This window comes from Sporothrix brasiliensis, assembly GCF_000820605.1.
Source record: "Sporothrix brasiliensis 5110 chromosome Unknown Cont15, whole genome shotgun sequence".
NCBI classification, from domain to species: domain Eukaryota; kingdom Fungi; phylum Ascomycota; class Sordariomycetes; order Ophiostomatales; family Ophiostomataceae; genus Sporothrix; species Sporothrix brasiliensis.
Genome location: NW_024467134.1, coordinates 919693 through 943964, shown reverse-complemented (window position 1 = coordinate 943964; position 24272 = coordinate 919693). Strand labels below are relative to the sequence as shown.

The window sequence follows — 24272 nt, the reverse complement described above, 5'->3', positions numbered from 1 at the left end:
CCGTCGTCATGGACAACCGTGGGCCGCAGCTCGCAGCTGTCCTTGTTGCCTGTCTCGCACTGACCATCGTGTCGACCATCCTGCGCTGCTACTCCATGGCCGTCCTCCTCAAGCGCTTCTACCTTGAAGACTGGTTGGCTGTTCTTTCGTTGGTACGTCCGTTTGCTGTCAAGATGTTCGAGCCGTATTGGCGCCCGTCACACTCACACTTCGCGTAGTGCCTCTACTGCGTGTTCACCGCTGCTGGCCTTCTCTGTGTCCATTTCGGCATCGGCCAACACGTCGCCAATGTCCCGCCCGAATCCCGCGTGAACGCCGTGCTCTGGCGCTGGGTCGGCTCGCTGCTGTACATTGCCATCTCCACCCTGTCCAAGTACGTCGTCGGCCTCTTTTTGCTGCGCATCTGCTCCCACTGCCGCTGGCAGCGCTGGACCATTTTGATCCTCCTGGCCGTCGTCGGCGTCTTCAACGTCATGTACTTCTTCTTCGATGTCTTCGCCTGCCACCCCATCGCGTATGAATGGACCCGCTACGCCGAACCGCCGCGTCCGGCGACCGGCGCCGACTGCCATGCCACCTCCTTTGCCATGGGCACCGCCTATGTCTCCGCCTTTCTCAACGTCGTGGCCGACTGGATCCTCGCCATCCTGCCGTGCTACCTTGTGTGGCAGGCCAAGATGGAGCTCCGCAAGAGGCTTTCGGTTTGCTGCGTCCTCGCCCTGGGCTCCGTGGCGTCCGTCGCCACGATTGTCCGCATTCCCTATGCCAGCGGGATCTTGGACCAACCGGATTTCCTGTACAACTTTACCGACCTCGCCATCTGGAGCACGCTCGAGATCGGCATCGCCCTCACTGCATCGTCGCTGGCCACGCTGACGCCGCTGTTCCGCAAGATAAAGTTCTTTTCAGCGACGTATGCGACGTCGCGCACGGGCGGCGAGTCGGCTGCCGCAGCCAAGCCAGGACGGTTGCCATCGTCGGTGCAGACAGGCGCACAGCCTGGGGAGGGCAGAGGTACAGAAGAAAGCAGCCAGAACCAAGAATGCGGTGGCCACCGTTGGATGGGGAGTGGTGATGGCGATTTTGGGTCTGATCTCGAGTTGCAGCCCATGGAACAGCTGTCGTCTGGGAGTGATCGTCGTCTGGAAGGGACCCTTGTGGTTTGAGCAGCTGCAGCTGCACATGCGAGAGTAGGCTAGAAATAAAGGGGATATTTGAACGGTATCAAACATGTGGACAGCGTTACACGAGAAGTAGGTCCCTTACTTTGCTGCCCCAGAACAGGTCGACGTGCGGCGATGCTTTGTCCCATGTTACGTAGTGCCCATGGCCAAATCGCTCCCAGGCACCTGGCACTTTTGCTGACGGCCGTAGGGCCAAAAAATACACGGTGTGCGAGCCAGCCTCGCGTCTGCGGAACACTTGCATGAGCATAGAAAGACGGGGGACGAGTGTCGTGTGCGGTTTGGCTTTCGCCATAATGTTGGAGTCAATATCTTGCCATGCCACGTCGTCGCTTGGCCACACCCGGCACGTGCTGCACCATCTTTCCTTGGTGGTTCGGCCAGGTTCGTCTTCCTCGTCGACGATCTGGCGGATGTGTCGACCTCGGTTGTGTTGGCAGCTGCGGGTCAACCCATTGTCTGTGTCGACATCTGTGGCGCTGCCGTTCGTGATTAGCCACCGCTGCCGCACGCGGGTGTTGTGCATTGAATCATCTGCAACCCAGCACGGCAAATCAGGGCTTTCCATGAACAGGTCTGGCGTCTGCACGTCATCGCAAAAGACGCTGTATGAAAAGCCATTGCATGCCCGCACAATGTTGGGCCGGAACACGAGGGGCCGGGCACGACTTGCTGGACCGCCCTGACCAGTTATTGTGTCCGCAGGTGCCATTGTGCGCACGGCAGCCGGCACAACAGTTGCCGTCAGCGTCACGCCAGTGACATTGGCATTTGGGTTCACGATGGTGTGCGGTCTGAAGTCGTGGACATGGAGCAAGCTCTCCGTATCTTCCGAGTAGATCATGGAATAGCCCACAGGTGCATCAATCGAGGCCCAAGACCATGATGGGGCGTGCAAGTCTCGAGACTGCCGTCGCGTGGTCGGCTGTGGCGGACTAGATGGTGGTGATGGTGGTGGTGTTGACGACGCAAGGCTGTTTTGCGACACCCCCCACATCAGCTGCTGGGCGAAGTCGGCGACAAAGAGGCCTTCGACATAGGCTGTCCGGATCACGGTGTTGTCGAGGCTGAGTGGCGGAAGGCGAGACACGGGCGCACCACCTTGGCTGGACATGATGGTCCCTTCCACCATGCGGGCCAAGCCGTCCATGGCGATAAGCTTGTCCGAGAGGCGTGTCAAACTGCGTCGTGAATATTGCTCCACAAGCGACATCCAGTTCAGCTTCGCGATCACGCTACGACCACCGTCGCTGCTGCTGCTAGATGTCTTCTTAGTTATGTCGTCGTCGAGAGAACGCAGGCTGCGGCCCAGCATGGGCAGATGCGGCGCTTCGAAACCAGTGGTCTCACCACATTCGCAGTGGTGCGTCGTCTGGCATTCCCAAGCCATTTCGTACTCGAAAAAGTGCAGGATCCGTCGCGGCAGCACAACTTCTTGCAGCGTCCAGCCACGCGACCCAAGCGGTGCCGTAGGGAGCGAGCGGATCTGTTTGTATTCCGCACGGAGAATCATCTTTGCTTTTCGACGCGCCGTGGCGTCCCCGTTCTCGCGACCAATCTCCTCGGTCCAGAAGACGCGCTGGTGCTCGTCTTTGCCAAACTCTTGCGGCCCCAGAAAACCATGCTGGCAAGCAGATGCCCGGTGTGCGGCAATCGTCACGTGCGACCGTTGGTAGACGTTGCACATCTGAGCAGCCTCGCGGCGCCAATCGTCGCCGTCGTCTTGCACGATGCAGAGCGCATCAATCCACAAATAGCGCACATGTAGACGCCGGCATACCAGCACAGCATCCTGGATGGTCCGCGGCAGTGTCGGCAACTCGATGCCGCGCTGGGGGTCCATGTGGGCGGCCACATTGCCCTTCTTCGTAGTGACGGTGCCGCTCGGGTCTGGACCCCAGCAATAACTGAGCGCAATGTACGGCGAACCGGCTGGGGCATTTTGGACAAGAGAAATGCGGGCGCTGTCGCTGCCGCCAACGTCAAGCACGCGTGTCGGTACAAATGCGTCTGCTGGTGACGACGTCGCTTTCGAATTTGGCGTCGCGGAAAAGAACGGCTGCGCGCAGCCCGTGTGGTTCTTCACACAGGCTTCTAACCACTTGTTGGCCGAGCGAAATGCATCTTCGCTCTTGGTATTGGCCACCACTTTGGAACGGAGAGCAAAAGCGAACTGGTTGTTGAAACTCGGGCCGTCAGCGTGACCGTAGATGTTGAGCACGCCCGTACTGTCACGGCCGCGGAGGCGGATGGCAAGGCTGTTTGGGCACAAGAGCACCGACATCGTATGGCTCCGCACTTTGGCTGCCCACGCCGGTGTCACAACGGCGAGACCGTCCGCCACGACGCGGCAGCACGGGCATCCAGCGGCGGCGGCCGCCTGGATGCGGTCGACGGTGGTCGTCTCGGTGGTACTTGACCCCATGTGCCACATCTTGAGCTTGAACCAGTAGATATGGCAGCCTTGGCAGACGGTTTTTGCAGCACCGATATCCATCGTGGTGTCCGGCACGGCGCGCTCTTGTCGATTGGTCTCGTGCTCTTGGCATGTTGCTCACAGGACCTTCGATTGAGGTTATGTTGACCGCCTCATCGTCGCAAACTTGATCCCCTGGCTCTTCCTGCATGGAGCTACCCAATAACTTGTTAGCCTAGGCCGGAAGGATGCGAAACGGCCATGCTTTACTGAGCTAGTTGGCGTCTTGAGGCTCTGTGCAGAAGTCGTCCAGCACAACCAATTGCCGGAGGGCCTCTTCAGTCTTCTGTCGAGAATGACATACCGGTCATGTTTGCTGATTCTGCGTCTTTTCCACCCAAACTTTACCATTTCCAGGCCTTTGCAGATGTTGCGCTACTCTGCTATCTGGAGAGAATGCATTGCTCTGAAGGCTGGCCAGCCATCTGGAAAAAACGGGGCAGAGCGAATATTCAAACGTACCAGCACGTTCGTTTTGCTGGGTGTGGCGCTCCGCGTCGTGCGCTGACCTTGGTTGAAAGGTAAGGTAGATTTGAGGAATCACAGTCACAGACGCCGTCGGGGCTGACCTGGATCAGGGAAACCCGGCTGACTTGGTGGGTCGCATTTGGGTTGGGTTTGCGGGGCACCTAGGGCTAAGCTTTTAGTGGCTTGTAGTAGTCCACAACGGCTTTGTTTCCAGTTTTACAGTGCACAGCCCACTGAATCGGAATCACGAACGGTGAAAAAGGAAAGCCCGACTTGCGTTGGCATCTGTTGTGAGGTTGACGCGGAAGCTGAGATTGGTCCTTCCTTTTTAGCTTTCTGACACCCTAAGTCTAAGTGCAGCCCAAGATGGCCCAATTGAGAAGGAGCATAGTGGCATTTGGCAGATTCGACGTCACGCGAGACTGATTCACTAGGACCTGTGGAACGACGATAATTCGTATGCGGCTGCTATTTACAAGTTCTGCCCGTTGCCAATTGCTAACGCTAGGACTGCTGGATCCGCTTAAATCAGCCTCAAAACGTGTCTCTTGTCCAGGACGGCATTTCTGTGGAGAGGGAATGTCCGCTGGAGGTTGCTCCTTCCTTAACCAAGTCGGGGGCAATCCTGGAGCTTTGCCCAAATGGGTAATGTTGTTCTTCCTTGCACCGGTTCAAGCAGGAACGAAGGACGGAGTTGAATTGTCCCTTGCCGGTGTGGTGGTCGGGATCGCGCTTTCCTGTGCGCCCCAAAACTTTGACGGAACCCCCATCAATTTCCCTCTGTGCCATCCCCTGCCAGACACGCTGAGATGTGTTGTGAATATGTGACTTGGGCCGGCTCGACTGCACACGCTCTTTTTTTCAACTTTTCCCCGCTGCCATCTCCTCCACCTCGCACGAAATTTGAATTTGCAACATACTTAAAGGACGGGCTCTCCTCTCTCCATCCTCTTGCCAAGCTGTTATTCCTTCCTGCTGGCTGGTCTCTGGTATGCCCTTCTCTAGCCCTCTTACGGCGACCTTTGGTTTCTTGTGCATTGTCGTTCCGGCTGTTTCGTGACCATGGACGGTCTCTTGCGTGGTCTGGTACAGAGGCCGCTGCTCGGCGGTGCTGCTATTGTCGTCATTGGACTCGTGCTCTACCTCGCGCTTGTTAACAGACGGATGCGCGGCGTCCCCGACGACGCCATGAAGGTGAAGCAGCCGAGCTGGACCGCCCAGGTATTGCACGAGACCTACGCCCGATTGGAAGAAAATCCCATCAATGTCGAGACAACAAAGGCCGGTCTGCCGCCGAAGCTGGAGCGCCGCTACATTGTAACTGGTGGCTGCGGTACGTGCTCACAGAATTCCACCGTTGTATTTGGAAACCTTGCTGACAACAACAACGAAGGCCTCGTCGGTGGTTATCTCGTCCTGCAACTGTTGGCACGCGGCCAGCCTCCGGAGAGCATCCGCATTGTCGATTTCCAGGGGATGCATCGCCGAGACATGCTCGACGGCCCCGCACGCCATGTTGAAGTCATTCACACCGACGTCTCGTCGCCTGCCTCCACCGACGCCGCGTTTGGCAAGCCGTGGCCCAAGTCTGTGGCAAAGCTGCCGCTGACCGTCTTCCACACCGCTGCTGTTATTGTGCCGTCTGACCGTACGCAGTCCGCCTACCGGTTCTTGGAGCGCATAAATATCGAAGGTACCAAGAACGTGCTGGCTTCGTCTCGTCGCGCAGGCGCCGACGTGCTGGTGTATACAGCTTCGGCATCGATTGCCATTCGCTTTGTCGAGTTCTTTTTGGCACCGTGGCGCCTGCTCACGGGCTGGCCCAAGCACTTTGTGCAGCAACTCAACGAGGACGACTTTTTCCACCCCCTGCGTCCGTTCAGCCAGTTTTTCTCGGCCTACGCAGCGTCCAAGGCTGCCGCAGAGCGCATCGTCTGCGATGCCAATTGCGAGACTCTGCGCACGGGCTCGATCCGACCGGCCAACGGCATCTATGGCCACCCGACGGACAACACTGTGGGTCAACCGCTCAACGGTTCTGTGCAGCCGACGTGGTCATTTAATATCGTAAACTCGTTTCTGCACGGCATGAACTGCGCTGTGGCGCATCTGAACTTTGAAGCTGTTCTGGCAGACCCTCGTTCATCGACAATGCCCCAGGCCGGTCGCCCGTTCTCGGTGACGGACCCCAACGGCCCCATCCAGTTCCAAGACCTGTGGTTTGCGATTGAGAAGCTCAGCATCACGCCATTCCGCACAATCGCGCTGCTTCCGGTGCAGATGTTGTTGATGTCGTATGCCGTGGAGGCGTACATCAAGCTGCCCCAGCGTTTCCCCGTCTTGAAAACTATCCTGCCGGCCCTGACTGGTGACATTAAGCACCTACAGCCGGCACTGTTCTCTGTTGTGACGCACTTGTACGCAACCAACGACCCCGTCAGCAAGTCGGTCAAGGAGGGCGGGCTGGGATACCGCGGCCTGATCACAACGCTTGATGGAGTTGTACAACAGCTGCTCGACTGGAATTTGGAGCACAAGGGCGTAGATCGGAGCGCTTGGGTCAGATACCGCAGCAGTGTTTCCATGGCGGAAGATCTGAACAAGATTGGCGCAACGGCCAAGACATTGCAGAAGTAGTTGCGGGAGAGTGACGAATGAAGTGGCCAGATTTGGCAGAAAAGCAAAAGACCGGTTTTGCGTCCAACAACCTAATACACATCATCATTATTTCTTTGTCTCGCTTCTCGTTAAAGCATATCGTGTGACAAATATCCTTTTACGACCTAACCTTCACGTAAGTTTTAAACATCTAATATTCATCACCGCCATCGATTTCAGGTCTTCACCCAATGACCTATTCGAAAACTAACGGGGGCCTTTCAAACGCCGGACAGGGTTCATCAACCAATACTGGTTAATTTAAAGCGTAAATTGATTACTTGTCGCTTGCACAACAAGGCGTCGCCTCTACGCATTCACCAGCCACAGCCTAGTCCCGAATACGCACACGCACGCCCTTGCTGCCCGGGTAGGCATGGGCTGCGACATAGTCAGAGTGCAGCTCAATGTCCGCCACTGTCGTCTCGTACAGCTCCATTGTCGGCCCATTTTGCACCTTTTGGGTGGGATCATACGGCGAATACTTGCGGAAAATACCGGCGGTAAAGGTCTGCAGCTCCTGGTAGGCCAGGTTGATGCCGATGCACTGGCGAGCGCCGCGCGAAAATGTCATGCTGCGGCGGGCGAGTGTGGGGTCCTCGAGGAAGCGGTCCGGGTCGAATGTGTCTGGGTCACGGTAGAGTCTGGGCGACCGGTTGAGGAGCGGCGCAGCCATGCCGATGGACGAGCCGCGAGGCAGGACGATGGAGCTGCCGTCGTCGTAGACATACACGAGATCGTCATCCGGGGCCACGCGATCTTGGCGATGGGTTGCGCTCGGGTGCATGCGCAGCACCTCTTCGATCAGGGCGTTGAGGAAGCGCAAACCGTCCAACTTGGCCGGATCCGGTGGCAGCGTTGGGTCCGGCATAGCCGAATCGAGCTCGGCGCGTAGACGGCGGAAGATGGTCGGGTTGCTGAGCACGCGGTAGCAGACAGCTGCGAGAGACCACGCAGTGGTGTCGGCGCCGGCAATGGCCAGTATCATGGCCTCGTCGACCAGGCGCTCGGTGCGCTTGTCTGATTCGTCAATGTCGCCGTCGAGCACCTCGCGGAAGATGCTACCCTTCTCGGACAGCTCGTCGCCAGCTTTGGGCGACTGAGCCCGAATTGCGTCGATCGTTTCTGTCAAACCGTCCACGAATTCGAGCATGGCCAGTATCGACGGCTGTAGCTTCACGAGAATGACCGGGGGTAGGCGCGCCATATTGCCCATGAGCGAGTGGAAGTGGACGGCAAGGTGCGAAAGCCGGCCGGAGGTGAGCACGGCGAAGAACGGCTCGTTCAGGTCGTCCATCTCGAGGCACAGCTGGCCACCGCCAAATGCGTACGACTGGATCACGTCCTTGGTAGTGGCCTTGAAGTAGGGGCTGAGCCGCACCGGCTCACCTGACCCGGCGAGCGCCTGCAGCCGCCCCAGAAGTGCGGCCAGCGTGTCGTTGATCGCCGGTACCAGGCGCCGTACGCTCTGGTGCGAAAAGAAGAGGCTCAGCACGGCCCGCCGCCTCCGGTGAAGGTCGTGGTCTTTTGTCGGCAGCATGGAAAACTGCTTGGCAAACATGGCGAGCACTGTGGGCGCGCGCTCGCGCCGGACCTTGGGCGATTGGGTGTAGAGCTTGTCGATAAACCCCGGGTCGTTGACGTGGACGACGTCGGGCATGATGCGCAGCACGGGACCATACTGCTCATGGAGTTGCTTGATTTTCCAAATGTACTGACCGCCCAGGTGGACATCATAGTAGGCGCAGTACCAAGACGTGAGCGCCGCGATCCTAGGCCCGGGTACTTTGGCAAGCGGGTGGAAGAAGAGACGGTAGATGCCAAGGCCGACGAGGTAGACGACGAAGAGGCCGGCGGACGTCCTGTTGGAGGAAATGATGAGAGGTAATGGGCCGTTATCACGCGTGGCTCGGGCTGTTAGTGCTGACAGCCTCAGTGAGAAGCGGCGCGACGTCCACTTGTTTGACGGAAACTCCGTGCAGCATACCGTTTGATTCTTATGCCGGGCCGCTTTTGTATTTTTATTGGCATTGGAAATGTGTTGGCTATGCTCTATGGCGTTATCTTCAGGCCTCTTCGAATGTGGAGTCAAACAGAATTCGCAACAATATAGTATTGAATTTCAAAATTAAACGCGGAAGAAAATACTAAAAGGTAAACCATGCAAAGCGAAGCTACTGAAGACTACCGAATACCTGATCGTGCACATATGCCAAGCACTACTTCTCACACCGCTACCACTCCTCACAGCTTGTTGAACACCTCCACAGCCGCGCGCGCAGTCGATGAAGCACTGGCCGGGTTCTGGCCCGTCACCAGACGGCCGTCCACAACGTGGTAGTCGTCCCAGATTCCCGCAGACCGCACATACTTGGCACCCAGCGTCTCGGCAAGCTCCTCCACCAGAGGCTGGCCCCACGTCTTGAGCACTGCCGTAATGCCCAAGACGTCCTCGGCCTCGCTGGTAAAGCCCGTGATGGTCTTGCCCTGGATAAGCGGCGCGCCCGTCGCCGTGTCGAGCAGGTTGGCAAAGATGGCCGGGCCGTGGCAGACAGACGAAACAACACCGCCGTTGGCCCAGACCTGCGTGGCGACGGCCTGGAGGCCCGACGCCGTCGGGTAGTCAATCAGTGCGGCATGGCCGGCCGACGCGTAAAAGAGGCCGTAGCGGCTGGCGTCGAGGTCGGCTGCCTTGGGCATGTTGTCCAGCTTCTGGCGGAACGCGCTTGTCTCGTCCTGCCAGGCCTTCAGGTCGTCGCCGGACAAGAAATCCGGCTGCAGGGAAAGCCAGTCCGGGGTGTAGGTGCCCGTCTCCGAGGCCAGGTCGACCTCGAATCCAGCAGCGGTCAGGACGTTGAATGGGTGAAGTGCCTCGCCGATAAAGAGGCCCGTGGTCTCTCCGTTCATGAGCGGGGCGTGGGCCGAAGTGACGGCGATGAGGGCGCGGCGGGGAAGCGTAGCGGCAGACATTTCGATAGATGTTTGGTGTTGAGAATAGATTGACAAGGTGGATATGGCTAGGTAATTGTAGTGTGAATATAATGGATTGTTTATGAGTGTGAGTGAAGGCGTAGTAAGTGAGATGAGGTTGTGATTGAATTGCTGGAGAGTGGATGATGATTGTGATGAGATGAGGACAAAACAAACGTCTTTAATCTGGGGAGGTTAGGCCGTATATATAGACGTTGTCCGCAGGATACATTCATCTTCGAGTGGCCGCGGAAGCATCACCATCATGATACAAGTCCATGATGCAAGGCCATGATACGCACGCCGGACTTGTCCGGTGTTGCATTTTGCTGACATTTCCAGGCGACAAAGAGTTACAAGCCGGAGCGCTTCCGGATATGTCAGCCAGTTGACGAATTCGAACGAACTCCGAGAGGCTGCTTCCTAACCTGACTAAGAGTAGCGATAAGTCACTGGTGGTTTTCCCATTGGCCAGTCCCACTTTTATCGGAGTTGTCCAGAGTTGTCCATTTTGTATTCATGTTTTCAACTCCGAAGCGACACCATCGTTTCTACCTATTTTATTAGTAATTTTCTTCCAAATAGACCTTACAAATCGTCAATGCATCGATTCTTTTCATGTTCTCATCACGAACTTTTAGTAATAAGTTAAATTTAATGTAAAAAAGAGAGTGATTTATATCACAAAAGCTTACAACCTCAAGGTGACGATTTAAACGTATTTCCTCCGGAGCCTTTACGACCTGTCTCTAATACTACTTCCTGATTAAGAAAGTTACCGGCTGTGGTTGCCAAAACAGTGAAAAGTGTTCTTTATTAAACACCTTCCTATTATTTTTATCTCTTTTTTAACACATACAGTCTAAGTTTACACGTAGTAGATTTCGTAACAAAGGACAAATACATACATAACGTCTGTCATAGAAGTATTGTGGCACTTCTGTTCGACAACTTGAGATACCAGCAAAATATAAATTCGGCCATAAAGAATGTAACAAAAAGAGGAAAGAGCATATGTCCTTGACAGGTCTTACCCATATACTTCATTTCACTCTCGAAAATCATCGTTGAATCGAGGTACGCCACTTCCCTCTCCCTAATCCCTTTCCCTATGTCTCGCTCTTTCCTAAAACGAAAAGCATTCGCGGATACCAAAAATGGCAGTTTTTCGATTGTCGCCTACAATGGGGGCGGTCGTCCTCTCTTCTCAGTGACTGGGTATCAGACGCGCTCTTTCTTCGCCACAAGATAAAATGTAAAACAGGAAACAACTCCTCACGAGCAAGGAGCGAGCCTGTTCGTTTTTCTGAATGGAGAAGGAGACGCCGTGGGTTCATCATTTACCTCAAGAATAAGTCAAAAGAAAAGCAACCCACTCCGCCAACCTCCCCTGGGTCGCTCCTTCTGTTTACGCAAAATGCCCCAAAACGGAAGTAGCAACAGCCAAACGACGAGGACGAAAAGGGCAAAGAAAACTTCCTACACCTCTCCAAACCCAATCTTTTCCCCCCTCTCACGGAGTCCTTCTTTCTTCGCCAAATATCATAAGAGGAATGTTACCACGGACAATCCATCGGAAATAGCACCGAAAAACCTAACACTCTCACACAACTTGTCATCGAGATCCCCTCAGAGTCGCTCTCTCTTCTCGTACGCAAAAGTCTCCTAAAGTAGAAGTAGCAACCGCCAGTCGTCGTTCTTGGAAAGAACCAAGAAAGCCCAGCAACTATCCTTAGTCACAACCGTACAGATTTGCACCGCTCTCTACTGGCGCGAAGTCCTCGAAGCGGAAGTCGTAAGCGCAAAATATCGCGATTGGAAAGAACCACCGACAATTCAACAGGACCAGCACCGAAAAGAAAACCCCTCGCGCTTTCCAAATTCGAACCCCCTGGAGCCACTCTTTCTCTGCTTACGCAAAGGCCACTCAAAGTAGAAGCAGCAACCGCGAGACTTCACGAATAGAAAGAACCACCGAGGACGCAACGGAAGCGACGCCAAATAAACCCCTGACACCTTCCCGAGCGAACATCTTCTTCCCACCTTCCCCTAGTCATATGACGGTTTTGGCCCATAGCTACTTCCTCTTTTCATTTACTCTTGGCCGCGATTGACGTTCAGGAAAGAACTCTGCGCATGTCCTAACAACGAGCCCTCAGGTAACGGAACCTGCACCGATATAGAAGGTACGATGGAAAGCAAAAGACAAGGGAGACGAAGGGCTAAATATTCCCATCGCTTCCGTCCGTCCATTCTTTACCTTCTTTTTTTCCTTTTTCTTCTCCTCAAACTAGTCTTTCAAAAAGAACGGTAAATATGGCCAACAAGATCTCTCATTTAGGGAGATACCATTACGACATACCTAGCCGTAAAGTGCGTCGGCTTCAGAAAGGATCGGTTGAAGGGGACCGTTTCCTTAAACGCTAGAACAAGATCCCGCAGTGCAGACTCTACCCGCTTCGACTTCGCAATCTGACTTCAAAGGAACAAAGTCTTGTGTGTCAGATTGGCTTTTTTCTCCGTGCCCTTCTGGTTCTCCTATGTGGGTGGGACATTCATATTGATCTCTTCACACTGATGACAGGCACCGACACAGGGGGGATGACGGATGAGAGCTGTAAATGGTCAGCAGGGGGCTGTTGGCAGACAATTGGCTGTCATTATGGAATCTGGGGGCTCAGTGGGATCCGTGAAATCTGGGGGCTCAGTGGAATCTGTGGAACTGGGGGATCTGTGGAATCTGGGGGCTCAGTGAGACTCTTTGGAAACCGGTGGGATCAGTGGGCTCAAGTTCGACACTCGGGTGTCATGACGGGACCCAGAGGGTTATGACAGGGTGAAGGGTGGTTGTGCATCAACTTACTGGGAGATCATCATATGCACCAACGCATCGACCAGCATTTCTTCTTCATCGACATCACAAAGCCAACAACTCTCCACAGACCTTTTGCACCGACAACATTTGGCACCACGACACAAGCCGAGACGTCCAAAGCCGCCAATGCTGGCCCGACATCAACACTCCTTTGAGTCAACACGCTCTCAAGTCGATGCATCCTTAAGACGACATTTTCTCAAGTCTATGTTTCTCGGGAGGTGGTCAGTTTCCCCGTTGGTGCGTGGCAGACGATGACGTTATTTTGCTGACACCTATTGACAGATGGACGCGCTGTCCAGCGACTTTCGCATCGTCTGGCATCTCGAGATGTCCATGTGATGGAGCTCTGCTCTCACATCAAGCAGGCGCAGGCGGCAACTGTCCGCCAAGAACGACACGCGCATCAAGACAAGCTGAGCACATTGCCATGCTGGCCAAGACAAGCAGCGCCCATGGGCAGTGCTGCACCATACCAATACCGACATACACAGAGGGAGGAAGATGAAGGACACAAATCGCTGCTGCAGTTCGCCTGTTGGTGATCCACCGCTGCTACTCTTTTTCCCACTGGGTTTTAATGAGGGCAGTGCACCACAGCCTGTAGCGGCTGGCTTGCAGCAGCCCCCATGTTGCTGCCGCCTAATCATCAGTGGGAGGGAGAGAGTACATAGACTCTTTGTCATGGAGACTTAATGTTAGCTTGGGACGGAACGGTGGAACGGAGGAACGGTGGAACGGGTTGGCTTTTGGTACTCCCCCAGACAGCAAAATCAAATCATTGCGTTTTTCTCTGCCAGGTTGAAAGGTGACATTTTGGAAGGCGATACTATGCCGCGCACCCACCGAAAAATGCATTTATTTCAAGAGAAGGTTGAGGGACCGCTATATCAGTCTGGGATGGAAGCGCGTCTTTATATACGCGGCAGACTTTGCGGTTGAACTTTAAATTGTGGCTGAATGAGCCACAGAAGCCAGGGCTTACACAGCGTGAGTGGTGGTTTGAAAACAACAAACTGCCGGCCACCACTAAAATGTCGGCCGCATTACTCATAGCTTAATTACGCACGCTCTCACTATGTTAAACAATCGTCGTTAAAGCCTACTGTCCTCCCAGCGCTCGCTTAACGTCTGTAAAACAAAAGTGATGTCCTTGATGATATGTTATTTTTATGTTAACAATGTCGCATCTGCGAACATCTTCAAATATGCAAAATTACTTGGATTCCCTTCATTCCTGTGTCTCAGTTGAGGGTCATTTGTATTTAATGGAACGGGAATAGGGGAAAAAAGCCTAGAACGAAGTCCCAATGTGGCTCTAATGATAATCTGTATACGTTCGTCACGATTGGTTTTCATAGGAAAATTCATTGAATATGTCGAATCAAAGATGCGTCTTGCTCGTGTTGTGGTGGCTTGTCAGTATGAAGGAAAATAGCAAAGTAATCCCACGTGATGAGTATCGTCATAAATAAACGCCGGCGCACTGTGGGCCATAATTCTGTCCAAACGTGATACCGATCAGTCCAAGTACACGCCCTCTCACATGGAGAATAAGACTCCTTCGGAATCGGGCCAGAGCGCATTTAGGTCCAGCCACTGATCCACATCAAACGCCATGAGCATCGTGTCTTGGAGGACAGACGCATCCAGGCCCGAGAACGTCACCTCGGGCTGCTTGTCGGGGTCCGTGTTTAGTAGGTCTGGGATGCCATTGGCCGGCGGCCGAGCGGCACCGTTCATGGCAACGGGCCGGCTTTGCACACAAACGGGAGACGCTTGCACCTGCACGACATGGCCTGCGTGCCCTTGTGCAGGCGCCGGGATCTGCTGTCTCTGTGCGCGTGCGTTCTGCTGCGCCAGGTAGTTGACCTTGTCACGCAGCGTGCGGATGACAGCGGCCGCGCTGGTGGCAACGGCAAAGTTGCGGCCAAACATGTCAAACACGGCAATGGCCAGCTCGACGGCGGCATGTGCTTTGCAGACAATGGGCACCTCGCAGATGTCGTCGGAGCGGTGGATGCCGCGTGTCTGCTCGTGCATAGCCAGCAAGAAGCCGACCAGCGTCATGGCGGCGTTCCACTGCCACTGGAAGACCTCGCTCCAGCCGGCCAGGATGCTGGTCGTGGACAGCACCTGGTGGACGATCTGGGTGAGGGTGATGGCGTGGTGGGCGCAGGCGTCGGCGCACTGGCGGACGGGGGCCGCCGAAAAGGCAGGGGCCTCGAAGCTGATGAGGGGACGGTACAGGTTGACGCAGAGATTGTGGTACATGAGCTCCAGCAAGAGACGCTGGCGCTGCACCCAGAGCGGCGCAAAGGGCTCGATGTCGAGCGGCGAGCCGTCCGTGGAGAACGGCCGGCCGTCGCCGCCGGCACGGGCGCCGCCGCCCACGCGCGCGGTGGTCAAGGCGGGGGGCACGCTCCTGACCCACTGTGCAAAGGCGTCACCGTGCGCCAAGGCGATTCGCGCGTGCATCTCGAGTGCCTCTGGGTGGTCCCACAAGGTTTGGCCAGGACGCACGGGTAGGGGTGTCTGGTGGCCGCTGTAAAAGGCGACATGCGCTGCCCGTGCCACCTGAAAGAGCGCGCTGTGGTACAAGTGAAAGCTGAGCCAGCTGCGGTTGTCGCCGAGCGGTGCAAAGGACGAGCCCGACAGGGCGGCGACGGCGACGCTGTCGTCGGGCTGTGGCGGCGTGGTGGCACCGGCCAGGGGCAACAGGAACGGGCGGCCCAGCTTCATGCCAATCTTGCTGTCCAGCACGTAGAGCGCCCACCAGATGCGTATGCGCAGCTCGCGCTGGCGCACGGTCATGTCGGCCGGCGGCGCCAGGTGGAGTCCCAGCATGTAGGCCTCGCGCACGGCCAGCGCACAGGAGCTGTCGCTCATGTTCTGGAAGGTGCCGTTGCACAGGTAGACACCGCACAAGATGTGGCACTGCAGCGTCGACAGCGACGGGCTCTCGAGCTCGTACTCGAGCAGCGCCTGGCAGCGGCGGTAGTACCAGCGGCCGGCCACAGAGGTGTCGTCGTTGTCGACGATGAGCTTTTGGCGCATGCCAGGGGCCATGGTGGACACGCCGATCTGGAGGCAGAGGGCCAGGACGATGTCGACCAGGGCAGACGGGGCACGGTCCTGGCCGGACGTGGCCCACAGCGACCGATAGTGCTGGCGGAAGCCGGCTTCGTCGAGGACGGGGAACAGTGCTGCATGGTAGGAGTGCCAGTAGAGGTCGAGGAAGTACTCCTCCTGGGTGAGCGTGAGAAAGCGAGCGCCCGCCAGGGGATCTTGTATGCTCGCATGCGGCCGTGATGTACTGTCGTGCACGTGGGCTTGTGCCTGCTTTTGGGCATCTGTTGGTCTGGTTCTGGATGTTGACGTCGATGAAGACGACGGTGCTGGGCCGTCCACCAGCATTCCCGCCGGGTTCACGTCCAGCAAGTTGTCGATGCTCGCCTTATTGCTTTTTTGGTTTGCGTGGCCACTGCTGTTGTCGCCCCCGTCCGGATGATGAAACTGGAACGAGTCGTCCAGATATGCGGCTGTTCGACTGATGAAATAAAACAGCGATGACGGCCCGTACCACGTCTTGTTGGGTGACCGGGCGGTGCCGACATGCACGCCACCCCAAAAGGCGTGTGCAATGCCCGTGTCCGTGGCCACCCGGCTTGCGATGTCCCGTGGTGTAGCGGACGGTGGCAGTAGTGCGTCAGATGGGAAGGGCATGGTCGAGGGCGGTACCGTTATATGGGTGGTGGCCGTCCCGGTCGGCGTTGCCGCAGTCGAATCCGGACCGTCGGAGTAGGGTGACACCTCCGATACGGATCCGGCGCTGGCGCCCGTGTAGGGAGCTGCATGGCGACTGGCCAGCCTTGCTGCGTTCAGCTCTTGCTCCAGCTGAGCAACGTGCCGCCGAAGACGGTCGATCTCGCGGTGCGCTTCCGGCAGCGACGTGGCATTGAGAACGTCTTCGCTGCTGCAGTGGCCGCCGCGGGTCTTGCAATTGGCACACGGCACACTGGTGTCGCACTTGATGCGGTGCTGGCGGCACCAGTCGCAGGCCCGTGATACTTGGCGTCGCTTGGCCCGCTTCGCGGGCGGCGGCTGGGCGCTGGACGTCTCTGAGGTCACAGACGCCCCCGACAGACCAGGTGGATGAGAAGAAGGTGAGGATGGGTCCATGTCCACTCCGGAAGCAAAGGAGCTGAGCGGCTCTTGGCGAGTATGCCCGTTGATCGGCTGCTGGTCAACGCCTGTTCCATACGTTGGGGGTGACGTCCCCAGGAGTGTGGGGTACGAAGCGGCGGCCGAAGCACGATGACCAATCAATGGTTGCTGTTTACAATCACGTGATGTCCTTCTTGTTGCTTTTGGCTTCCCGGATCAACTCCGGGCTCGTTCAAACTTTAACTAATCGACGGAGCAGTAGTACTTCGTAATTAAAATCGTAGTTGAAAAGCTTGGCCATCATGATTGAGGAGATCTCCGTGACCCATTTTAGGACTATTGGAGGCTCTCCCATTGGATGGAGAGCAAATGTTTGGACTAACGTTGTTTTCGGAAACGTGCGTGGGCGCGGAGCAACTCCAGTTTATTACCGTGCGGAGTTGTCCGAATCCTGTTGGCATGTTCCACTTTAAGGAGGTGGTCTTCAGTAATCAACCACTCACTGCAGCAGCCTAATTGGATGTTCCACTTGAAGGTCCAGGGGCGTTGTAACAAACAGGAACAAATTCGGATCAGACGGGAAACGTTGAGACAAAAAAAAATCAAGACGCGGCCACGTTGTAGCAGATGGGGCCGAGCTGACAGATTTCGTCTGTTAGTTTTCGATTACCTATTGTGGAACTTTGTAGAATTCATGATGGATATAAAAGACCTCGAGCCCACCTCTCGAGAAGTAGATGTAGGATATCGACATCACCAACAACAATACAATACCAAGCAATCACTCATCAGTCTCCTCAACACCTCAACTCGCATTCCAGTATTCTCTCATAGTGTCTTCTTTTATTCGCATACAAAACCATCCCACCCAACTTCCATCATGCCTTCATTCACCGTTTACAAGGGCTCCAAGGAGGGCGCCATCAAGAAGAGCACGACGACCAAGCCGGATGAGCTCCGCGGCGACGAGGTGCTGCTGCGCGTGACTGCGTCTGGCCTGTGCGGCACTGGTGAGTTGGCCTACCCGACGTTTTCTGGCTTTTCAACTGGATACGATGCACATGTTTGACGAGCAGACGTTTACTGACACGATGCAGATCTCCACTACGTTCGTCCGCCCCGCGTTGTCTTTTCACCAATCTCTCACGGCTCGTGTTACTGTCCACTAACACTCCTTCTCTAGACACACAAGGACATGGTCCTCGGCCACGAGGGCTCTGGCGTCGTCGAGGCCGTGGGCCCGGATGTCCAGACGCTGGCCAAGGGCGACCGTGTCGGCTGGGGCTACCAGACGGGTGCCTGCGGCCGGTGCCAGGAGTGCCTGAGCGGCCACGAGACGTACTGCGCCCGCCGCCAGATGTACGGCTCCGCCAACCCGGACCAGGGCAGCTTCGCGTCGCACGCGGTGTGGCACGAGGCCTTCTTGCACAAGCTGCCGGAGGGCCTCAGCGACGAGCACGCGGCGCCGCTCCAGTGCGGCGGCGCGACTGTGTTTGCGGCCCTCCAGGGCCTCGCGCCGGGCGCCACGGTCGGCGTGCTGGGCGTCGGCGGCCTCGGTCACCTGGCGGTCCAGTTCGCCGCCAAGATGGGCTGCCGCGTGGTGGTGCTGTCCGGGTCGAGCGCCAAGCGCGCGCAGGCGCGGCAGCTGGGCGCGCACAAGTTTGTGGCGACCAACGAGGGCCAGACGCTGGGCGACGACGGCGAGGGCTGGACGATTGACCGGCTGCTGGTGACGTCGTCGGCGCAGCCCAAGTGGGAGACGCTGCTTCCGATGCTGAGCATGCGGTCGCAGGTCTACCCGCTGTCGGTGTCGGCGGGCGACCTAGTGATTCCGTACATGCCGCTCATTAGCCAGGGCATCCGGGTCCAGGGCTCTCTCGTCGCGGACCGGGTGGTGCACCGGGAGATGCTCAAGTTTGCGGCGCTTCATGGCGTCAAGCCCATCACGGAGACGTTCTCGATGACGGAGCAGGGCATCACGGAAGCGATTGGCAAGCTGGAGGCCGGCAAGATGACCTACCGTGGTGTCCTCGTGCCATCCGCTTAGGTTGGTTGTTGTGCGCGGGAGATGAATATTCATTAGTATGGAGACAGGCAAGATGGGAGAGTGTTACTGGGTTACTGGTATTTACTATAGATTTGCTACTACTTGGGTGGAGTATATTACATTATCACAGGTGGCTGAAAAGTATGTGTTGGGTATATATTGTTGCAATCGATTCGTACAAACGAAACAGAGGAAAACAGCCAATGCCAGAACACCAGACGAAGAAATCAAATGAAGCGCACTCAGTCTAGGAGAACCAAAAGAACCCAAGCGAAGAAACCCAAGCAACCATCAAACGCCATGCCAAGCAATCAAAACATCATGTATATCCCGTCAATGCAAAGGCCTCTCGCAACATCCCTCGACCAGCGATATTCACTACCTCCTCGTCACCCACGACCTGCTTTCTCACACATAGTGAGAAGGAATGTGCACGCTCTCGGAGCTGCTGTTGTCGTTCTGCTCGTGGTAGCCCTGGTAGCCCTGGTAGGCCTGCTGCGGCGGGCCCTGTGGCACCATCTGCTGCAGCTCGACGTGGCCCTTGCCGGTGCCCAGCTGCTGCTTCTCGGCCTTGCGCTGGGCCTTCTCGTCCTTCCGCGCGGCCTTCTTGGCGGCCTTGGCGGCCTTGCGCTCCTTGCGCGAGATGCGGGGGAGGTCGGCGTTGGGCCCGCGCAGGAGACGGCCGGGGTGCATGAGGGCGAGGAGGACGAGGCACAGGGCCATGGGGAAGGCGTCGAGAAAGTAGGCGTAGGCCTCGTGGAAGGGCACGGGGTTGGAGGGCTGGATGCCGCCGGCGAACTCGGCAATGCGGTAAAAGAGGCGGAAGGAGATGAGGCCCAGGACGACGTAGAGCGTGTAGAGCATGCCGCGCCAGCCGCGCAGGACGCCGGCGGGCGCCTCGACGCCGAGGCGCTCCAGGCGCAGGCAGTCGCGCTGGAAGACGACCATGAGGCCGACAAAGACGAGAATGCAAAACTCCTGGCAGCCGAGGCCGGCCATGTAGATGTCGATGCCGATCTTGATGACGCTGGCCGAGGCGCCGGGCGTGATCATGACGCCGCCGGCGGCCTGGATGATAAAGGTGACGACGTCGGCCCAGACAAAGATCTTGCTCATGCCGACGGCCTTGATCTTCCATACGGTGTGGTCGGGCTCGTAGCAATAGACGGTGCGCGCAAAGGACATGTAGACGAAGCCGTTGATCCAGAGCGGGGCGAGCAGGAACAGCAGCGTGTAGGCCGTGGAATAGGCCGCGTTCTGCTGGTCGTGAGCGCCGAGGGCGTGCAGCACGAACGCAAGGGTTTCCCAGGAGGCGGCCATGACGATGACCCAGGCATAGCGCTTCTTGTAGACGATGGCCTGGACGAGGTGGGTGAGGGTGAGGAGGCCGAAGATGGCGGCGGTGGCGACGGCGGGGGCGAAGCCGGGGTCGAAGTTGTAGTAGGAGTTGCAGGCGTCGATGGGCACGTAGCCGTACTTGCCGGGGACGGCGGTTGTGCAGGAAGGCGATGCGGATGCGGATGTGGAGGAGGCCGTCGAGGCGACTGTTGGCGAAGGTGTGGCGGACATTGTGAAGATGGGGGGGGACAAGAAGGGAAAGGAGAAAAGAAGGAAAGGCAGGGAAAAGGAGAGGGGAGAGAATGGGATGTTCAAGTGAAGCAGGGCTGTGATGAGACTGGTAAATGTGTTGAGTTGTGTTGAGTTGTGTTTGGTGATGTGCGAGTGTGAAGAGATGAGATATGGAACAGAAAAAGAAGAAGGGTGGATGACAACAACGGTTTATATCCATCTTGCAGACGTTCGCTTGTTGAGATGGATATTGTCCAGCAAGACTTGAAATATGTCGACAGAAACAACCGTACGAGAAAAGGACCAAGGACCAACGACATGCATGGCCAGTTTCTGTTTTCAATCCGCAAAACTCGCCCGTCTCATTGGCTGGCCTTGATCCTTCGTGATCCTTCACCGGCGAGGTCGTTGGGTGACTGCCCCTGCCGCTGGTCGCCAGGCAGACGAATAAACCTAATTTAGCAGCATAAGCCTATCCGTGCACAAAACTACGCTGGCGTCGATCAACAGTCTCAGCCGCGCTTGTCTGGATGTGTGGTCGTGACGATTGAGCAGTTCCGTCTTTGACAGCCGCGATGGCCCTACGTTTACATGTACTGCCCCCTATAATTCGTAGTCCATCCGCGTTTACAATTTACTTGGCCGCCCAATGCTCTCCGTGTTTGGTATTTTGCAAGGGCGGGAGTCAGGGTCATCGGAGCCAAAATGGCGAGAGATTTGGCTCCGAATTCGACGCCGAATTCGACTCCGACCACTTGTCGCTGATCCTTCTCGCCAGCAATGCCCAGCACTCCCAACCCTTTTGTGGACGGGCTGACGCGATTGTCTTTGGAGAGTGCGGTGCTCGCAGAGAGGAGGAGGCAGAAACAAGAGGCTGGAATTTCATTGCTGGTGCCATGACGATCTCCATGGCGATGCTGCAATTCTGTTTTTATCCTTGTCAGTTTCCAAGCTGCTATTAGCCCGCCACGGATTAGCAGTCAGTAGACGCGCTCAAGCGCTCCTAATCCTAATCCGATGCCATTGTTTAACAATCGACAATCAACCACAACACATAAAAATAAACAGGGCTGAAGACGGGAAAGACTGGAGCAGACTGGGACCAGATTGCGGGCATCGTCTCACCACGTGCGACGACAAGCGCAAGGCAGCAGAGTTTCAGAAACCGGAGAGGCCACGGTGAGACGAGAGGATACGGAAAGGGAAAAGAGAAGACGGAGAAGACGGAGCAAAAAGCCGCGGATGGGGCCATCCTTTTCAGGCAGCCAAATTATTGGTACTATTCCGGGACACAAGCGTAGCGCTGCTGGACAAACCATGCAAACCCATGGAGGATTGAAGCGCAGAAAAGGACAATGGAATGTGTAAAAAGATGAGACGAGGCTACCGCGTAAAGCGACAACATCTGGGATTGGCTGAGACAATTGAGAAATGAGAGAGCAAAGTCGTGATCGATGCAAAAGCTTATTTCCACAGCAGGCCTACGATGCAATTACAGGGAGAATTGGCGCTACCAAAGAACAAAGAATGGCCCTACAACGCCGTAATACAGCAGGTAAATAGCCGGAAGAATGGCCTGGTCCCTCCAGCCACTGTAAGTGCGGCACCAGCAGTCGTATGGCCTCGTAAGGGGGCTGAAGACCCTGTTGCAGTGGCTGAGCCAAAAATAGAACACTACCGCAAACGAGTTGGGCAGGCAAAGGAATGCCAGCTTCGCTCTCTACGAAGTACAAGTCCAATGATTGGATGATCTGCAACTGTGCACGATACTTCGTACAATACGTCGTCTATCGTAGACATGGCTGTGGCTTGAGCCGTCGCAGCTCTCTTTACCTTGCAGAATTCTTCGAAAAGAGGCGCTCTCCCCTTTGCCTCAACTTTCTTCTTACGTCTTCCTTGTCACGTCTTCTGTCTCACATGCTGTATCTTCTTTTATTCGTATCTCTGTCAACTGCCGAAGCGGACGCAGACTGGGATGAATCAAAAGGTAAAAAATGTGGTAAGAATTGAAGGCAAGCCGATAAGACAGACACAGACACCCACCCAAAAACCCACTCTCCCTCGACACCTCCCGTCCTCTTACGACGATTCCGACTCGGGAGCGGATGCGGGCGCCGGCGCCGACGTCGGCTTCGCGGGTGCCACCGTCGTCTCGCTCGCCGGCGCGCAGTTGTACACCACGTGCGTGGACACGCCCGTCGGGACGACCGTCGCCGTCGACACGACGTACGTCGTGCGGTGGTACGTTGGTGTTGTCGGCGCGGCCGGAGCCGGTGTCGCTGTCTCGGACGACGTGGGGGCCGGCTTCGAGGGGGCTTCCGCGGCCTGCCGCTTGTGCGGCGCACCCGCCGGTCCAGCCAGGGTGCTCGCCGTCGGCTTCGCGCCCGGCGGGCCCGCCGGCACCGCCCGCTGCGCGCAGCTGATGAGGCTGGTGACTGTCGTCGTCGACGACCACGACGTCACGGTCGCGGCGCGCGTCACTGTGGCGTCAAACGGCAGCTGGATGCACGCGTACGACGTGACCGTCGCGACGGCCGTGTCGCTGACGACCGCCTGGGTGTAGGCCGTGTTGGTGAGGTGGACCGTCGTCGTCGAGACCACCACGGAACCGGCCGCAGGCGCAGACGTTGTCGCTGGCGGCGCGGCGGCAGAGGACGAGTTGTCCGCGGGCACGTACACCGTCTCGGGCGCTGGGAGTATCTCCAGGTCCTCTTTCTTTGGGGCGGCAGTCGGCGCAGGCGCAGGCGCAGGCGCAGGCGCCGGAGCACCAGCACCACCACCGAATCCACCGCCAAATCCGCCACCAAATCCGCCGCCAAACCCGCCGCCGAACCCACCGCCGACGCCGTACGGGAAGCCGCCCACACCAGGGCACGTAATCTGGGCCGCGGCCGTCGCCGTCGACGCATACACCGTCTTGGGGATCACCACGGTCGTCGTCGTGTCCACCGTGAAGGCGTACGCCAGCGTCGTGCTGCAGCCGTAGCGTGTGCGCAGATACGGCGTAGCCGCCGTCTCTGTTTTCACGGCGTAGACGGTGCGTGTGCGCGTGCGGACGGCCGGCGCACTCGTGGGTGCGACCGGTGTCGGCGTCACCAGCGGCGAGGACGGACCCGACGCCGCCTGGCGCTTGTTCTTGTTGTGCGCGGCCGCCGACGCCGACGTCGTCACGACCACAGGCGGCGCGGCGGGCGACGTGGCCGCCGCCGTCGCATACACGTACCCCGTGCAGTTGAGCGTCGCCTCGACAATCTGCGTCGATGTCCAGCGCGTGCGGACAATCGTGCTCGTCACCGTCACGACCTCCACGGACGGCGCCGCGGGCGCTGTCACGACGGCCGTTTCGGTGGTCGACGCGGCCGGGTCCTCGTCCGCGCGGCGCTGCACAGGGCCGGCCATGCTGCCCACGGCCAGGGCCAAGAGGCCAATGGCTTTGAGTGAAGTCATGTTGCAGTAGAGTGCAGGACTCAAAAAGACAGACAGTGTAGAGTCAGCGACAGTTGGCTGATGTAGATCCTGGTCAACAGAGGCGTCGGATTCGACTACACTTGCCCAACAAGGAGACGAAATGTGCTTGGCAGCCAACAGGGCGCCGGGTCACCACCCCTTCATATAAGAAAGTTCAGACGGACATGCTTCGGGGCAAAGAGGTTGACCAAGCTTTTTCTTCATTCTCCGCCTCCCGAGAACAAAAACAGGAACAGGATGCAACAGGGAGCCAAAAATACCTCCCAATATACGACGTCCCGAAGACGCAACTAAGAATAGCTTCGGCTCTATATCCCGTGGCCCTATATTCCGTTTCCTCGACAGATGCCGTGATGTCGTCTAGTAAATGAATTGCAATCATCAGATTGA

General features: G+C 56.9%; 9 protein-coding genes across 9 annotated transcripts; 3 read left to right on the top strand and 6 right to left on the bottom strand.

The window, feature by feature from the left end:
• Nucleotides 1–8: 8 nt before the first annotated feature.
• Nucleotides 9–1166, top strand: SPBR_06010 (uncharacterized protein; the record flags this gene model as incomplete). The annotated part of the gene is made up of 2 exons (XM_040764272.1): nucleotides 9–152; nucleotides 219–1166. The coding sequence occupies 2 exons, from the start codon at nucleotides 9–11 to the stop codon at nucleotides 1164–1166; spliced, it is 1092 nt and encodes a 363-aa protein (XP_040622071.1).
• Nucleotides 1167–1242: 76 nt separating this feature from the next.
• SPBR_05652 (uncharacterized protein) lies at nucleotides 1243–3681 on the bottom strand (the record flags this gene model as incomplete). Its single annotated transcript, XM_040763915.1, has 1 exon — nucleotides 1243–3681. One exon carries the CDS (start codon nucleotides 3679–3681, stop codon nucleotides 1243–1245), a length of 2439 nt encoding a protein of 812 aa, XP_040622070.1.
• A 1509-nt stretch (nucleotides 3682–5190) lies between these two features.
• SPBR_05867 (uncharacterized protein) lies at nucleotides 5191–6765 on the top strand (the record flags this gene model as incomplete). Its single annotated transcript, XM_040764130.1, has 1 exon — nucleotides 5191–6765. One exon carries the CDS (start codon nucleotides 5191–5193, stop codon nucleotides 6763–6765), a length of 1575 nt encoding a protein of 524 aa, XP_040622069.1.
• A 352-nt stretch (nucleotides 6766–7117) lies between these two features.
• SPBR_05829 (uncharacterized protein) lies at nucleotides 7118–8771 on the bottom strand (the record flags this gene model as incomplete). Its single annotated transcript, XM_040764092.1, has 2 exons — nucleotides 7118–8648; nucleotides 8689–8771. The coding sequence occupies 2 exons, from the start codon at nucleotides 8769–8771 to the stop codon at nucleotides 7118–7120; spliced, it is 1614 nt and encodes a 537-aa protein (XP_040622068.1).
• A 259-nt stretch (nucleotides 8772–9030) lies between these two features.
• Nucleotides 9031–9756, bottom strand: SPBR_06177 (chaperone protein HSP31; the record flags this gene model as incomplete). The annotated part of the gene is made up of 1 exon (XM_040764439.1): nucleotides 9031–9756. The coding sequence occupies one exon, from the start codon at nucleotides 9754–9756 to the stop codon at nucleotides 9031–9033; it is 726 nt and encodes a 241-aa protein (XP_040622067.1).
• Nucleotides 9757–14173: 4417 nt separating this feature from the next.
• On the bottom strand, nucleotides 14174–16813 carry SPBR_05622 (uncharacterized protein; the record flags this gene model as incomplete). Its single annotated transcript, XM_040763885.1, has 1 exon — nucleotides 14174–16813. One exon carries the CDS (start codon nucleotides 16811–16813, stop codon nucleotides 14174–14176), a length of 2640 nt encoding a protein of 879 aa, XP_040622066.1.
• An 865-nt stretch (nucleotides 16814–17678) lies between these two features.
• SPBR_06003 (NADP-dependent alcohol dehydrogenase) lies at nucleotides 17679–18845 on the top strand (the record flags this gene model as incomplete). The annotated part of the gene is made up of 2 exons (XM_040764265.1): nucleotides 17679–17861; nucleotides 17982–18845. 2 exons carry the CDS (start codon nucleotides 17679–17681, stop codon nucleotides 18843–18845), a joined length of 1047 nt encoding a protein of 348 aa, XP_040622065.1.
• Nucleotides 18846–19253: 408 nt separating this feature from the next.
• On the bottom strand, nucleotides 19254–20414 carry SPBR_06007 (RTA1 domain protein; the record flags this gene model as incomplete). The annotated part of the gene is made up of 1 exon (XM_040764269.1): nucleotides 19254–20414. One exon carries the CDS (start codon nucleotides 20412–20414, stop codon nucleotides 19254–19256), a length of 1161 nt encoding a protein of 386 aa, XP_040622064.1.
• A 2079-nt stretch (nucleotides 20415–22493) lies between these two features.
• SPBR_05935 (uncharacterized protein) lies at nucleotides 22494–23861 on the bottom strand (the record flags this gene model as incomplete). Its single annotated transcript, XM_040764198.1, has 1 exon — nucleotides 22494–23861. The coding sequence occupies one exon, from the start codon at nucleotides 23859–23861 to the stop codon at nucleotides 22494–22496; it is 1368 nt and encodes a 455-aa protein (XP_040622063.1).
• Between the last annotated feature and the right edge of the window lie 411 nt (nucleotides 23862–24272).